We start from the raw sequence: 15,017 nt of genomic DNA, 5'->3' as shown, positions 1-15,017 counted from the left end.
GAAACAAGTGTAGTGTCTAGGGTACCTGGTATACTGATAAATCCACTTCCATACAAATCTCTTTGGTACGTGTCTTACTTTATGCAACCTTGGAACCAGAGTTGCGAGAGTACTTGGCATACAGACCACCTGCAGCCAATGCAACAGCTCCCAAGAGTAAGAATGATCCCATCCCGTAGCCTGCACTGCTACTGCTCTTGAGCACAGGCATGGCCGTTCGGTCAGCACTGTTGATTTGTTCGAGCTGAGCGGCCGTCAACTACAGAGAAGCGATAGGTTAACACAAAATGATCTCTTTGGCTGTGGTACTGAACTCCTAACAGCTAAACTGATCCAGCCCCCTTTCAGTTGATGGCATCTCTAGAAAGAAATAGCATAGCTTTGCCAAGGGTTCAGGAACACTAGAGCTCAGAGTGGAAAGGGGTCTCTACCTTCAACTCGCCCGAATCGACAATCTCAACCTTCTCCTTACTGTACTTGGTTAGCATTTTGTTCAATGGGAAGATGAGAGGGGCAGCATACGGCTTGTCACCAGGACCTTTGGGGACATCTTCAATTTGTCGAACAATTTCCATTCCCTTGGTCACTTCACCAAACACGACATGTCGACCATCCAACCAAGACGTCACGGCAGTGGTAATGAAGAATTGTGAGCCCTGTGTGTTGGGACCTGCATTGGCCATGGAGAGGAGGAAGGGACGGGTATGCTTGAGCTTGAAGTTTTCATCGTCAAATTTGTCACCGTAGATGCTCTTGCCGCCCGTGCTATGATTTTGTTAGTGCATCATTCGTACTCGCATCGGGAGGTGAATATACCCATCGCCATTGCTAGAAAAGTGTTAGCGTCGCTCAAAGTAAGGAAAAGACATACGTGAAATCACCACCTTGAATCATGAAATCCTTAATAACACGGTGGAAGCCGGAAGACTTGTAACCAAAACCCTTCTCACCCGTAGCAAGGGCCCTGAAGTTCTCTGCCGTCCTGGGTACAGTCTTACCATAGAGGCCGATTTCTATTCGGCCGAGTTCCTTGTCGCCGTGCTTGATGTCAAGGTAAACGATATTGGTGATGAGCGGTCCCTGTGCGGCAGAGACAACTGCGGTACCAAGAGCAAGGAGGGAGAGAAGGGAGAAGTGCATCGCTGGAGTGTATGAGGTGTCAGAGTGGAGGTTTGAGTCGACGTGGCATCGAGTTGGCGCCGTGAAACTCAACTCGGCTAATTCTTGAACGCCGTCCCATCTGAAAGAATAGCTACAGAGCTTATAGATAGCTTATACATAGATACATACATACATAGATGTGTTTGGTATCATCTCATGCCTCACGAGGGTCCAAAGCCTCGCACAGCAGGATCCGACAATCGTACTTGTCTCGCTTGCATATAAGTCGGCAGCTCTTGCTCAATCACAGCGTCGGCATCGCCCCCACGATCAACCTGACTCGCATTTGGGATGCCACTCGTTTGATAATGCGGCGAGTGACCACCATGTTCTGACAAGGACGACTCAATTGCCATGCCAGGCGAAGAAGGCCTCAGGTGAGACGAGCCATCACCAAACTTTGGCGCTGTTTGCAATCCCGCGGCATCATCACGCGCATACGCTGAACGTAGCTTGCCAGACCCCTGGCGCAATAAAGACATATCCGGCACTCCTGAACTATCATCCTGGCGACTACTGGACCCTTGAATCTCTTGCTCTGGCAATGCTGCATCTTGATAGGCCATCGGCGGCTCAGAGGGCAGCAATGCTTCCTCAAATTGTCGCATCGCTTGCTTCTCAACCACATCAAACTCAATCGCTTGAGGGCTCGCAAACGAACTCTCTGAGGCAATAGTCCGGCTTCTCTCACGTGTAGCGTGTTGGTTGGTAGCTTGGATCGAAAGGCGTGGCGAGTGCTGACTAGCAGGGGATGGCATTTGCTGTATCACATCAGCAGACTCTCGTCGTTGTAAATCAGCAGGTCGTCCTGTCGCTGAGTCGCGTGTACCAAGCGTCACTTCAAATACAACACAATGCGCATCCTTCTCGCGTTTCAAGGCTTCCGTATCCATAGCCGCACCACCATTCTCAACACTGAAATGCTGACCGTTATCGGATGGCGACGACGCACCGGTTTGCCAGACTGTCGTTTTGGAACTCAGATCTAGCACCACTTCGACGAAATAGCGAAAGGAGACAGGTCCAGCTGCTTTGATGGTTGGAAATGTATCTGCAGGGATCTTGAGGCGTGGCGATACCTTAAAGCGTAAGGTTGCAGGATCCACGAGAAGTGGTGAAATACTCTGTGCCAAATCCTTGCGAAATGACTGAGGTGCCGAGTCTGTGACATCAAAGCGAGAGAGCCGATAGAGCGTGGCCACCACACCCCGCAAGTTCTTGATGGGTTTGACGTGTTGTAATTGAATCGTCAAGGTGATCGTCTGTCCAGCCAGACAGCCTGCGCGTGCCAACTCGATCGACGCGCGCACCCGGCCTGCGCCTTCTCTTCTTTTTGATTTCGCGTCTGGATCGAGTATACAAGGTCTTGGTCGTGGAATCAGCGCAATATCAATCAGATCTTGTACTTGCAAATTCTTGCGACACGCATTCTTCCCCCTCGACAGCAATGATCGTGGCTTTTGATGATCACAGCGTACGCCATAAGTAATGCTGCCTTTTCCGAAATCGACACTAGAAGGCAGTGATTTGTCTGGTAATTGGCAAGCGAAATCAAACACATGCCGACCAGCTTCCATCATTTGTGTTTGCCAACTTTGGCGATTAGATCGGCAACTAGAGGTCGTGCTTGCTCGCTCCGACACAACCTCGCCACCGGCTTGTTTGCCATAGAGCAACAGATATTCAGTAAAGAGTGTACTGCGAACACGTTGCTTACCTTGTCCCGTCAACACCTGTCCCGTGAGTCGCAATGACATATACAGGGTCGGTGTTGGTTTCGCCAGCTTGACAATGACTTGCCCTTTGACTTGGTCACCGGGTTGATAGATACGATACGGTTCAGCCAACTCGATATACTGATCCTCGGCTGTAGTCTTGAGCAGGCCTTGGAAGCGCTTGGCTGACGAAACCATAGAGGTCAATAAGTTTCCACCTTCATCACTCCCTTCACTATCGCTCGTCATAGCACTACCCGCAGATCCAGACGGTGCAAAAGATCCAGTTCGCGACAAATCACGGGGACTGGAGGGTGTTAGACCGAGTGCATGAGCCACGCCGAGGATTTCCCGAGCCGAAACGTTAGCAGCAACAGCAGCAGTCGTGTCTGACGAGGATGTATCGATTTGTGGAAAGGCGTTATCGACTGGCGAACCTAATGTATGTGCTGCGCGAGCCGCTCGTCGCTGGTGCTTCTTGAGGAGGTCGACGAGGCGCGCCGTGTCCATTATTTTTTGCGACTTCTGCACTTCAACGGTGGACCGGAGAACAAGAAACAAATGGCCTTTTCAAGCTTCTATAAAGCTCATCCTCAGACGGCTACAATCCAGACCGGTGAATGAGAAGTACAAGTTCCGGCTGCGGAGGTGCATGGCGACGCTGCGTCGTGCCATGTGTTTCAGACCATGTTCGCTCCATGCAGCCACCTGATATCCTACATCACCCCTTGTGCTCCCCTCTACTGCTTCACAAACCTCTCACTCAGAATTGAAGTGACAGTCAAAATCGAGCTGTGACCATGCCGACGCTAATGCAGTAAGTACAACACTCCGCATACGAGCCGCAGCGACATTTGTTTCACCTCTGAACAAATATTGTGGATTCTTGTCAGGAGAAGAAGCGGATGGCCCGGATGCGTGTTCCTCTTACATCCCCCTCCTTCCTCCCTTGCCTATTCCTTCAAGACCATCGAATTCGCGCGATCAGACGATTCTAGACCAGCGAATCTGCCACTGCTTGTTGCGCACGATTTCAAGAAACGAGATGAGTCGATATGGAGACTTTGTAGGCATCGTTGCAGCACCTGCCTACGATGAGGACTTTGAGCGACAGCGGGCGAAATGGCGATTACGCTGGCGACATTGGCGATTGTCGCTCGTTTACTTGGGTGCAGATGGTTTCGTTCGCTTAGGGGTTGCTGCAAAAGGCTTATTAGAGTTTGGACAACGACTGGATCGGACAAGCAGCTTGGTGTTTGCATTGTGTGAACTGGCTTTTGTCTCGTTTGCTGGCAGTCTGTTGTTTAAACGCATTGTTGGTAAACGCTGGCGAATATACCAAATCTTGTTGTACTGCCTCCTCACTGCCGGAGCTTTTGCTTGTGTGGGAATGTCCCTATACGTTTCAAAAGTGGAATACGTCGAACGTATGCAGGATGCCATTGAAGCAGTGTATGGCAATAACGATGCCATCGCCCAAATCGATTTCCGGCAAGACCGTCATATTGCGGTACAGAAGCTCGTGTTGGATGTGGCACTTGATGTCTTTCGCGTTTCAACACAGGTTCTGGTCTTTTATGTGCTTCTGCGATGGCTTGCCGTTGCAGCAAAGTTATACGCGCCATTCGGTACAGCGGTAGAGATGAACTTGATGCCACAACCGTTCATGGACGCTTCATCACCTGGCGCATGCCTCAATACATTACCTGCCATGGCCATGTCGAGTCCCATGACAACTTCAAGTGGACCACTCTCACAGCCATTGGAAGCTCCACGGGCAGTCTCTCGAAAGGGCGAACAGCCGACGCGTGTGACGTCCATCAAGTCGGATCCATTTCGAGCACCTCATGAACCACGTACACTACCGCACGCGCAATAACCTCGTCCTGTTGAGAGGCATGTGTCGGGGTAGTTTATGCAACCGGTGTAGCGCCAGAACCATTGGCTGTCGCTTCACGTAATGTGGCATACAACCAAAATTGAAAGATCAAATCTCCAAACGCAGCGGAAAAGACGAGTGCATTGCCCACTGCAAGGTTGCTGGTCAAGTAACTCCATCCACACAGAGCAAAGCTGAAAAGAAAGCGTAGCGGTGTGAGTGCAGCTAGTAAGCCGATGTCGTTGCGTACATAGATGGTGAGGTAGATCCATGCTTGAAAGAAGAGGAGAAGGCCTGCAATGCTGAGTGATTCCGGTGGGTAGGGATAGTGCGGAATTTGCATGGCATCGGCAATGAGCTGGACTGTGCCTTGTTTGAGGATGATGCGCGGATCGTAGATGCAGAAACCAGCGAGCGAGGAGAGCATAGTTGTGTAGACGAGCACAAGGTTCTGGACAGAGAGCATGACCATCTTGAGCAGCAGCAGAGCAGTGATTCTCGAGGATCAAGAGTGCAGAGTGCAGAGGAGCAGAGTGGTTGCTGCTGAAGCCTGAGAACGCCGAAAAAAAAGTTTGGACGCAGCAGACCATAAACATCTACCGTTCCTCGGTCGCATCTACAGCCCGGGCACTCCATCAGACCACAGATGGGTCTTGCCGGTGCGCGGCAGAACACGCGCATCAACAAGGATCCGCGCAATACCAACTGGATCAATAACGAGAAAGGCATCGGCTTCAAACTCTTATCCTCGCAAGGATGGCAGCCTGGCCAGGGTCTCGGTACTGAGCTGACGGGTCGAACGGTGAATATCAAGACAACCTATAAAGATGATACGGCTGGTATTGGTTGTACGCCTGTGCATGCGCAGGAATGGGATGGGCTGTATGCCTTTGATGCGCTCTTTTCAAAACTCAACAGCGCAGAAGTTTCCGGTGCGGTGACACCTGCTGAACCAGTTTCTGGTAAAGAAGAGCGTGTCATCTTTATGAATACAAAAGGAGCAAGGGTCGGCTTGGATGTACGGTTTGTCAAGGGGGAGACTTTCACGTCTGAGCTGTCCAAGGCCAAATTCTACCAGAGCCTTGGACTGGAAGCGCCAAGTACTGTTGTGAATGAAACAGGAGATGCGAAGCTCGACGAGAAGGCTCTCAAGGTTGCTGCAAGAGCTGCCAAAGCGAAACGGAAAGCGGAAAGGCAGGCGAAGCGGGAAGCAAAGCGATTAGCGAAAGACACCTCAGATAAGACTGGCAAAAGGTCCTCCAAGAAGGACAAGAAGCGGCGGAGAGAAGCATCCATGAGCAGTGTCAGCAGCGACGAGGATGCAGCTGTGGCTCCTGTGGTTGCACCTGTTGCGCATGGTCGATTTGCGCATCGAGCCAAGTTCCAGCGGGCCAAGATGGGTGGTCGTTTGAATGCTGCTCAGCTGGCGGAGGTGCTCGGGGTGAAGGCCTCGTGAGCCATGTCGCCCTTGCTACCTAGATCTGTCTTGCAGCGCCCGGCGTCTCTTTCTCTTTCTCTTTCTAGTAAAGTCATCCAACTCGACCCCTGAAGTACAACCACACACAGCGAAACATCAGCCCACAATGTCCCTCGTGTCCAGCGGAGAAAGGGAGACACAGCATGACATTGAAGATGAGTGAGCTGCACCCAGTCACCCGCCTCGAATCGCAGAGTCATCTAACACACTTCCGTCAGGTATGTCAACTTTGAGCGCGCCATGAGCGATGCTCGATTACGTGCAGCAGATGCCCGTAAAGCTGCGCGCGATGAAGCCATCACGGCACATGCACAGGCGTTGAGTACGCTCGAGGAGGATTACAAGGCAAGCATCCAATCTCTGCTTCAAGACTTGTAAGTGGTGTCGCTTGTCATCAACACTTTGCGCAGGTACTAATGACCCGCATAGTCAAGCCGAGTTCCTGGTGTCCAAGCAGCGTGCTATTCAGCTGATTGAGGAAGGCAATGAGATTGATGCCAAGTTGAGGCAAGCATTGACGACCTTCCAAGCAGACATTGCAGCTGCTATCCAAGTCCGCGACACGCTCTTTGCAGAGCTCATGCAGCCAAACTAATCCAACCTCAACACGTCCAAGAGCATCGAGCAAAAGTAATCGGACATGCAGGAAGTCTATAACAGTACGCACGCGAGAAAACAAGGTCAAATCTGTACGGGGACACCTCTCAAGCACGCTGAACGCTCGCTCACTCAATCAGCGTCATCTCCTTTTCCCTGTCGGTTGCAAAATCATCCTTATACTGCTCCCAAATGGCCGTAAGACCTTCAATGTATTTCGCTTGCACAGCCTTGATCTCCTCCAACGATGGATTTGTATTCTTCTCAACACGAATCGGTTTACCCACAACCACATTGATGGGTGCACGATACGGCATGAGTCCGAAATCGTAGTTGAGCACACCCCGCGCATGAAACATCGGAACTGTAAATCCAGCTGCTTTCTTAAATAACTGTTGAAAGCCATAGAGCCATGAACCTGGTTCATTGTCGACTTGACGATATACGTCATTCTCGCCAAATGCGTAAACTGGCACGAGCGAGGCACCGTTCTTCATGGCGATTTTGAAGACACCGAGACGTTTATTCAAGACAAGATCATTTGCGTGTGGTTTTGAGAGGAGAGACTCCTGCGCACCACCAATGACAATGGTAATGGCATGACCTGGACCATGTGCCAGTAGCTTCTCACAAGATCGTTTCGAGACAGAGGCAATGCCCATGGACATGATGTAGTCTCGATAGAGGGGAATTCTAAAATTTGAACTCAAGGTCAAGAGAGAATTGTGGATTCCTGGGAAGAGAGTACTGAAGCCAGCAGCTTCCGTTGCAAAGACGCCAAACGCACCCATAGAGATGATTCCATGCGGGTGATATCCTATGCCATGTTAGCAACAATTTCACAAAGATCCAAAGATCTAAGGGGAAAGAAGACGATACCAAAGATGTAGCTCTGCTTTGGATCTAGATCAGCAGTCTTGTGCAACTTTAATGGGAAGTAATCACAGAACCACTTCCAGAGTTTGCCTTTTCTCATGAATTGCTTTCGCCGATGAACACCGTTGTCGGGGGCGGTGTCTGATATCATCCATATAACATAGATGACGATGATCTAGCATGGTCAGCATGATCCTCGAATAGAGAAGGTAGAAGATGACTGACTGGCCAGAGGATTGGAAGCGAGCAAAGGTAGAAGAAGATGGATACAGCCAGTGCAATGGAGACTGTATGCGTCAAAACGGCAACCGTTGCCAAGCGTCGACGTACTACTGCATTAGCCTTCATCGATCTCTTTGGAAGAGAACGTACGTGGTAGTCGAAGCGGTGCAAAGCTGGGCCGTGGCCGCTCGCCAATCGTCGTCGTTGCGTGCTTCCCAGGAGTAGTAGAGCTGGCCATCGTGTAGGAACGGAGGGGAAGTGCGTCAAGCGCGTTCTAATTGCAATGCGTCAAGCGCGACCTTTTGGAAAGGGGAAAGCAGTGGATCTAGCAAGGAGGAGACGTCTGCTTGTCTTGAAGGGAGTCAGACTAGCAGTAGACCGAGGATGGCGGCTGCGGTGGATATGGCCGGTGTCTAGCTGGTCTCTTTCTCGACGCGGTGGATGTGGCACGGATCAAGCGAGGTGCGGCGTAGAGACTTCGACTTTACGACACTTCACAACATAGCACAGTATTAGTACCAGTCCTACAAGAGCTACAGCTAGATGAGAATAACAAGGCTGCTGCGGCAAGCAGAGAATACTGCACAAGCTACTTCACTCCCACCGAGACCTCCAAAACCTGAATCACGCCATGTATGCATGCTCACGACACAAAGACAAGAACTGACATGCTCAGATTGGCTTCTACAGGCAATTCGGCAGACCCTTGACACGCGTCTTTCTCATGTCTAGCATTACCTATTACTCGTTGCACTATCTGTAATGTTGCTCATTGCTGTTCCTAGCGCTTTGCTGATTGCTAGATACTGGTCGTTGGACTATGATGAGATGTCTGCAGAGAAGCAGCAGCAGATTCGCTCGCTCGAGGCAGAATTGGACGCCAAGACACGAACAGCATAGATGATACTCATCACTTCATTGTACAGCACATGATTTCCTTTTGTCTTTTAATGCTACGAAACAAAAATGTTGGGTTGCAGTGGGTGCGATCTCTGCCTGTGCCATGAAGTGCCATCATGAAGCATTGTCCAAAATTGTCTCTCAAATAAACGCCTCCGCTGGTAGGTCACCACTCGCCTTGAACCTATTCGTCACTTCCACAGCAGCGGCCAAGTCCCAATTGTATTGCTCCAAGCACATGCCAGCGTATTGCATATTCAAGCCAGTTTGTTGTTGTAGTGCAGTGAGTATTGCGAATTGCTTGTCGTCAATACCAGGCGGACGACCCTCTGTTGCTCCTCCTGCGCCATTCACAGTAGCTGGAATCGGTTCTATTGCTCCTGTTGCTCCTGCTGCCGCCGCGATGGGTGGTCCATTACTTCGCCAGGCATCGCTACCTCCCCAACCGCGCAACAAGAACAAATCACTCTTGATGAAGACTCCACCATTCGGATTTGGCGCCAATACAAATGTCCGATCAAAACTGCGTCTTGTTGTTTGCTTTGCTGAAATCTTCTCCTTGAATTCGCCATGGACGCAGATTTCAATCAGCTGATGTCCCTCTGATGTCGGAAACGACCAACTATCAACGGAAAAGAGAGCTCCGTCAGAGAGATCATGTTGAGAGACGGGGAGTTCCTTGAGTGCTTGCATGATTTTTGAACGCCCAACATTGGTCCGTACAATGCGTGTATCGAGTGCCGTGATGCGCACCAAGTTGCGTGACTTGTTGAGATAGGGACCCCAACTACTCGTTGCAAACGCGCCACTGCTTTTCTTGCGAGGAGCATTGACATTGAGTGACATGGTGAAGACTGCATTCTCGGCATAGACTTGTTCGAGTACTGACCGATCTTGATCGTATGCCGGGAAAAAGCTGCCGAGAAACTCCATCACTGTTGCTTGAACAGTCTCTGTCTCGTAAAAGGATGGTATCACAGGCAACGGTAGTTTTGTTCTACTGGCATCAGCTCTGCCAACTTCATCGACACCATCCACATCGAAAGAGATGCCCGCTGCAATCGGTTGTCCGTCCAGCATCTTGAGCCCGGGGAAACGCTTTGTGATTTCACTGCGATACTCGACAGATCTGTTTTTCGCGAGTTCCTCTTCCCTGAGCGGATTGCCAGTCAAGATGAGCTCTTGCAGATTAGCAAGCTTGTTCTTCCCAGCCCAAGCATCCAGATTGGCGTATTTGCGAAAGTCATTATTGGCGAGACTCAAGTTTCTGAGTTTTGGGAATGTCTGCGTGAGTGTAGAAATACCTGCCACATCCCTAAGCTTATTGGATTCGAGATTGACAGATGCCACATCCATCTTTTCTTGCGACATGAGTTTCATGAGCGCTGGAAACATTTTTGAACTGGCAGATGTATTCGCCACGAGTCCGATACCAAGCAGTAACGGGTCTTCATGCATGCGAGAGAGATCCAGCATACGATTCTCAGGCGCATATCGCGTTGCCAGAAATTGTTTGAGGGTGTCAATGGTCTTGTCGGGCGTGATGCCCTTTGCTGGTGAACCTGATGCGCCATCTCCAGTCACCTGTCGCATACCCAACATATGACCCGCAAAGCGTAAGCCACTCGCCTTTTCCAGTGCAATAGCATCGGCTTGAGAATGCACCGCAACGAGTATTGGATGCGCACTGCCATTATTGCGTAGATGAGAGATTTTAACACGCGTTTTGCGAAGGATAAAGGCAATCAGATCTTCGTGACTTCCTCCATGCGCCCCGTGAATCTGTTGCCGTATTAGCTTTTTTGTTCCTTCCGATCTATTGCGGAGATAGAGGGCTTACCGCGATGTCGATCTGCTTGAGCTTATCCTGCTCAGGACCTCGCCGATTGTTTCGACCTCTTGATCCACCGCCATAAGGATTACTATTTTACATCAGTATTTTTGCTCATTCTTGTTGAGTATGGAAGGGCCCATACAATCTAGAAGGGCCCGTGGGGACACCCATGTCGTTCATGTGTACATCGGTATCGCGACTTGAGCCAGCACCGCGCCCGCCGCCGCGACCTCGACCTCCGCGACGACTCATCTTATTGAGCGAAGCACGCGCGTGGATGCCAGATGTGTGTGCGTCGAAGCTGCTTGGATGAGAGAGAAAGCGGGAGGGTCAAGGACTTTGGATGCGGTCGAGTGCGATTTGTGCTGGAAAAGGTTCACGCGACGAGATGGACAGGCACACGCATCTACTTGCATGGATCATGTCTCTACTTGAGGCTGTATAGGCTACTTTTGACTGCCAGAGAAGACAATGAGCATCGTAGTCGTGCAACAGATGAACTCCATGATGTCTTTGTCAGTCAATTGATGTCTGGAACAGAGCCTGCAGAACATACGGCATTGACACTCACTTGGAGCCACAAGAATGGCATATTCAGACATGCTTGTGTATGGCCGGCGAACCTTTGTAAGGCAGGCTTGGTAGACGAAGAGCTGCCCGAAAGCGACTTATCCATCAGAAGCTTTTTCAGTCTTGAGTTGGGCCTGCATGATGCTAAGCCGGGAATAATCGACCCGGACTGAGAGGCAACTGCGTGATGCTAGATCCCAGTCAATGCATGCCACAGCAGTCCGCAAACGACTTGTCCTCATAGATGAATATCCTTGATGCTGGGTTGGTTGTACATTTCAAGCTTCTTTTTGCCCATGCGAACATGATCTATAGTGTCAGCCTCAATCTGCACAATAGAAGCATCACATTACATTCGAGTGTCGCGAAATCCTTCTTCCTGATGGACATGTGCTCGTCAAATTGTCTCCTTACGAAAGCATACCACCGTGGCTGCGTTTCTGCTGGTTTGCGATTGACTGCCCGCATGCATTCACGATAGAGACTCCGTATCTCTATTTGAAGACCGCTCCGCGCCATCTGCAACGCCTCTACTGCTTATGATCCGGGAAATATCCACTGTGTTGTCGCGATGGCAGCTCGAGTGTCGGCCTTTGTGCGTCATTCCTGGCAGCAACCACAAAACCATAAAAACAGCGCACCCTACATACCAGACTCCATCCGTGGTGCCCAATGTCCAAGACCATCACCGAGCAAGCGACAGAGGAAGTCAAAGAGGTCAAGACAGAGATTGTTGAAGGCCAAGTCGATTCATTGGATTCCAATGCGCGTTACCTAGGATACCTGGCGCGTGCGCAACGTTACTTGCTCACTTCTTCCCGTTATGTCGCTTACACTTCTGGTACGTCTTGAACATGTCGAAATCTTTTCGAACTTTTTCTGACATGCCTAGATATCGGCGAGGCATTCCGTCCTGTTGTGCCCCCAGCAGTCGTTACCGCTGGTTATGCGGTTTCTTGGCTTTACTTAATTGGCGATGTCGGGTATGAAGGCTACAAGGCGAAATACGTCCACGATGAAGCCAATGGTGCAGTGGGTACACTCATGGTGAAACGATCCATCTTCCAAGGTCTCGCTTCGATGGCCTTGCCAGCATTCACAATCCACTCAACCGTCAAGTACTCTGCGAAACTCTTCAAGAATGTGCAGAACCCAAAGGTCAACGGATGGGGTCCAACAGTCATGGGACTGGCTGTTGTTCCTGCTCTACCATATCTTTTTGATCATCCCGTGGAGTACGCTGTGGATACGGTCTTTGACAAGATTGAAGCAGCGCTTGGTGTATCGGCCAAGAACGAGTCGCGCGCTACTCGAGACCCGGAGGCGAAGAAGGAGCTATAGACTCATTGTTCCACAGTGCCATGTACACTAGGCTTGCTTTAGAAGGACATCCCCACAATTATGCTACAAAGTCCTTGAACCAGCTCCTGATTTTTGGGTGTGTTTCTGAGCTATGAATCGATGGTACGTTTCCTGGCTGTATGCCTGATGAGATGACATAGCTAGAGAATATCTTCGGTGTAGGGTCGCACACCTGCCATTGTCTTGGGTTGAGCAGGGCTTCTATTCTTCAACATGCCCAGGCCAATCAGCTCTACAGTCAACGTTTTCAGATGAAATGGCCAAGAAGTTGCAGCGCTGGCAACCATCATTGAACTATGTCCACTAGTCCTTCTTGTGAGCTTGATACAGTCCAACTCTTCGGGCCAAAGAACAACGATCCAGTCTGCTAGTCGTACGCTCGTCAGGGATGATTTAACAGCATACATCTCCATGCGGTGGACTTGGCATGTCACATAACTGAGCTGACAAGTTGGCCATGCTAGTGCCATCCGAGGAAGCCAATCAGCCCAATGAGGTGACAATTTGTGACCATTGCTGGTGAAGGTGGCAAACAGAGCTTGCACTGTCGTCGTGTAGTTCTAGTCGAACAAATTGTCATCCTTGTAGTCGTTGAAACTCCTTCCAGCTTGCACTAGCAACGGCCGCGTAGGCTCACAGGCTGATCGTGCTGTGTCAGAGCAGTTCTAGCTGTGCATGGGCTTTCTTGCGAGTCGTAAGTTGCAAGATTTAATCTTCCGGGTTTCGGAGAGATGCGGGCGTCCCGTCTTCATGGTCATAGCTGTTGCTCCTTCCAGACTCCAGAGTTCATCCTTGGAGATACAAGACTAAGCTCGTGCGACATATTACAGAGGACGATAAATTCGATAATGCCTCGAGCTTTGGAGGTTAAGGCGCAGTGTTCAAGAACTCAGCCTGCAGCGTCATCCGTGCTCGGACTCGGAGTTCGTCGTCTCTGGGCGCTCTACGGAGATGGCCCGCACGCCTGCAATTTAAAGCGAGGGCGCGACATGACCTGCCAAACTCAGCTTAGCGCGGCAGACATGTTTGCACTAGCTGGTATGATGCAGACAGACTGGAGGCTCAGTGGAAAGAGTCCTGGTATACCGTATGAGGCCCCGTTGCTGCCAGATACCTTGCTATACCAGCTGCAGTCTAGGCCCTTGCCCGTTGCTGTCCTGCTCGCTGTGTCTTCTCCAGGTCTGATGCGGAAAGTGAGGCTGAGGCTATGCTAAGCGATGCTGCGACTGCGCGACCACAACCACGCAACACACATAACCAGCACACAGGTAGCACCACCACTGCGCTGCGCATCATCACAGCATATCGACCTCCAGGATTCAACATACACATGCCCGCAACAGACACCTGAGTTTGTGCAACCTCGAACAGGAACAGCGACCAGCCGCCCATGGTCAAAGATACTTGCAAGCTAGCAGGCCGCAAAGCACCTCGTACAAAGTCAGGATGCTGGACAGTATGGACGCCGCTGCCCTTCTAATCGGGGCACCACCTGTAAGACAAACAGCTAATACTTCTCTAGTGCCGTGAGCGCAAAGTCAAATGCGACGAACAAAAGCCAATCTGCTCAACCTGCTCTCGTCTCGGATTGGAGTGCGCCGGTTACACAAGCAGGATTGCCTTTCGAGATGATACACCGCGGGTAGTCACGCGAATGAAGGATGTGACTGATGTATCTGGATGCGATGTATACGATCGTACGTCGTTACCAGCCTTGAGTAACACAGCTAACAACGCAGAGCGCGCGAGTCGCCGGAGGAGTACGAGCAGGCATAGTCCGAATCTGCGCTATAAGACGTATACGCCAGAGTACTTTGAGACCTACAGAGATATTGCACTCGACGATGCACAGCAAGATGAATCATCAGGCGACGGGCCGCCTTCCCCTGGTGCGACAGAGAAGCAAGCACAACCGCAGCAGACTGCCTATGCTCATTCACCAGGCGACTTTGTCCACTCTCGGAGCCATTCCACGAGTAGTCGCTCTCCATGGCCTGCACTTCATCCCGAGGAGCAACCGATACCCATGATTCAACATCCCGGACCACAGCGGCATCATTTGCATGGCCCCATATCGTCATCGTATCTACCCTTGCCACAACCTATTGGTATGCAGTATGGTAACCCATCGTTTTCAATCACAGGGCCTGGCTCCAATGCGATGCCCTTGTCGTACGAAGGTCCGCGTATTGTCATTGATGCACATTCTGAACACAGCTATCGAAGCCATTCCGGAGCATCGAGTCCTTCCTTTAGTGGCTATGATACAAGTCAAGGCTCGCGTAGTCCCATGCAAGGGAATAGTCTCATTCCTTTCTCCATCGACACCAAGAGCAGTCTCCTGGCGCCACCTACAGCATTCGGCTCGAGACGCAATACAGCGACATCGGCTTCTGATGACGGCCGCTTGACTCCCTCTTCATT

General features: G+C 50.7%; 11 protein-coding genes across 11 annotated transcripts; 5 read left to right on the top strand and 6 right to left on the bottom strand.

The window, feature by feature from the left end:
- Positions 1–401: 401 nt before the first annotated feature.
- Positions 402–1,140, bottom strand: BCR37DRAFT_401557 (peptidyl-prolyl cis-trans isomerase B precursor; the record flags this gene model as incomplete). Its single annotated transcript, XM_040871840.1, has 3 exons — positions 402–471; positions 523–765; positions 872–1,140. The coding sequence occupies 3 exons, from the start codon at positions 1,138–1,140 to the stop codon at positions 402–404; spliced, it is 582 nt and encodes a 193-aa protein (XP_040728108.1).
- Positions 1,141–1,234: 94 nt separating this feature from the next.
- Positions 1,235–3,654, bottom strand: BCR37DRAFT_2040 (or S-antigen, N-terminal domain-containing protein). The gene has a single exon (XM_040866374.1). The coding sequence runs from the start codon at positions 3,384–3,386 to the stop codon at positions 1,323–1,325; it is 2,064 nt and encodes a 687-aa protein (XP_040728107.1). The 5' UTR covers positions 3,387–3,654; the 3' UTR covers positions 1,235–1,322.
- A 267-nt stretch (positions 3,655–3,921) lies between these two features.
- On the top strand, positions 3,922–4,755 carry BCR37DRAFT_390150 (uncharacterized protein; the record flags this gene model as incomplete). Its single annotated transcript, XM_040870807.1, has 1 exon — positions 3,922–4,755. One exon carries the CDS (start codon positions 3,922–3,924, stop codon positions 4,753–4,755), a length of 834 nt encoding a protein of 277 aa, XP_040728106.1.
- Positions 4,756–4,789: 34 nt separating this feature from the next.
- On the bottom strand, positions 4,790–5,227 carry BCR37DRAFT_342527 (increased loss of mitochondrial DNA protein 1; the record flags this gene model as incomplete). Its single annotated transcript, XM_040867435.1, has 1 exon — positions 4,790–5,227. One exon carries the CDS (start codon positions 5,225–5,227, stop codon positions 4,790–4,792), a length of 438 nt encoding a protein of 145 aa, XP_040728105.1.
- A 114-nt stretch (positions 5,228–5,341) lies between these two features.
- Positions 5,342–6,606, top strand: BCR37DRAFT_375470 (uncharacterized protein). The gene has a single exon (XM_040868386.1). It carries the CDS (start codon positions 5,402–5,404, stop codon positions 6,209–6,211), a length of 810 nt encoding a protein of 269 aa, XP_040728104.1. The 5' UTR covers positions 5,342–5,401; the 3' UTR covers positions 6,212–6,606.
- A 184-nt stretch (positions 6,607–6,790) lies between these two features.
- Positions 6,791–8,375, bottom strand: BCR37DRAFT_375467 (diacylglycerol acyltransferase). The gene is made up of 4 exons (XM_040868385.1): positions 8,078–8,375; positions 7,931–8,034; positions 7,709–7,880; positions 6,791–7,646 (listed from the first exon to the last, which is right to left on the bottom strand). Exons 1-4 carry the CDS (start codon positions 8,163–8,165, stop codon positions 6,958–6,960), a joined length of 1,053 nt encoding a protein of 350 aa, XP_040728103.1. The 5' UTR covers positions 8,166–8,375; the 3' UTR covers positions 6,791–6,957.
- A 95-nt stretch (positions 8,376–8,470) lies between these two features.
- Positions 8,471–8,827, top strand: BCR37DRAFT_390146 (uncharacterized protein; the record flags this gene model as incomplete). The annotated part of the gene is made up of 3 exons (XM_040870806.1): positions 8,471–8,560; positions 8,604–8,686; positions 8,731–8,827. 3 exons carry the CDS (start codon positions 8,471–8,473, stop codon positions 8,825–8,827), a joined length of 270 nt encoding a protein of 89 aa, XP_040728102.1.
- Positions 8,828–8,835: 8 nt separating this feature from the next.
- BCR37DRAFT_353284 (uncharacterized protein) lies at positions 8,836–10,991 on the bottom strand. The gene is made up of 3 exons (XM_040868171.1): positions 10,804–10,991; positions 10,668–10,749; positions 8,836–10,609 (listed from the first exon to the last, which is right to left on the bottom strand). Exons 1-3 carry the CDS (start codon positions 10,911–10,913, stop codon positions 8,969–8,971), a joined length of 1,833 nt encoding a protein of 610 aa, XP_040728101.1. The 5' UTR covers positions 10,914–10,991; the 3' UTR covers positions 8,836–8,968.
- A 65-nt stretch (positions 10,992–11,056) lies between these two features.
- On the bottom strand, positions 11,057–12,061 carry BCR37DRAFT_375465 (uncharacterized protein). The gene is made up of 2 exons (XM_040868384.1): positions 11,580–12,061; positions 11,057–11,540 (listed from the first exon to the last, which is right to left on the bottom strand). Exons 1-2 carry the CDS (start codon positions 11,748–11,750, stop codon positions 11,433–11,435), a joined length of 279 nt encoding a protein of 92 aa, XP_040728100.1. The 5' UTR covers positions 11,751–12,061; the 3' UTR covers positions 11,057–11,432.
- Positions 11,849–12,630, top strand: BCR37DRAFT_375464 (mitochondrial 18 KDa protein-domain-containing protein). The gene is made up of 2 exons (XM_040868383.1): positions 11,849–12,072; positions 12,124–12,630. Exons 1-2 carry the CDS (start codon positions 11,904–11,906, stop codon positions 12,570–12,572), a joined length of 618 nt encoding a protein of 205 aa, XP_040728099.1. The 5' UTR covers positions 11,849–11,903; the 3' UTR covers positions 12,573–12,630.
- A 1,265-nt stretch (positions 12,631–13,895) lies between these two features.
- BCR37DRAFT_2050 (uncharacterized protein) lies at positions 13,896–14,710 on the top strand. The gene is made up of 4 exons (XM_040866378.1): positions 13,896–14,049; positions 14,116–14,290; positions 14,333–14,495; positions 14,537–14,710. Exons 1-4 carry the CDS (start codon positions 13,984–13,986, stop codon positions 14,571–14,573), a joined length of 441 nt encoding a protein of 146 aa, XP_040728098.1. The 5' UTR covers positions 13,896–13,983; the 3' UTR covers positions 14,574–14,710.
- Positions 14,711–15,017: the final 307 nt, after the last annotated feature.

The sequence above is a fragment of the Protomyces lactucae-debilis genome (assembly GCF_002105105.1).
Source record: "Protomyces lactucae-debilis strain 12-1054 chromosome Unknown BCR37scaffold_1, whole genome shotgun sequence".
Classification (NCBI taxonomy): domain Eukaryota; kingdom Fungi; phylum Ascomycota; class Taphrinomycetes; order Taphrinales; family Protomycetaceae; genus Protomyces; species Protomyces lactucae-debilis.
This window is presented reverse-complemented; position numbering and strand designations above follow the sequence as displayed.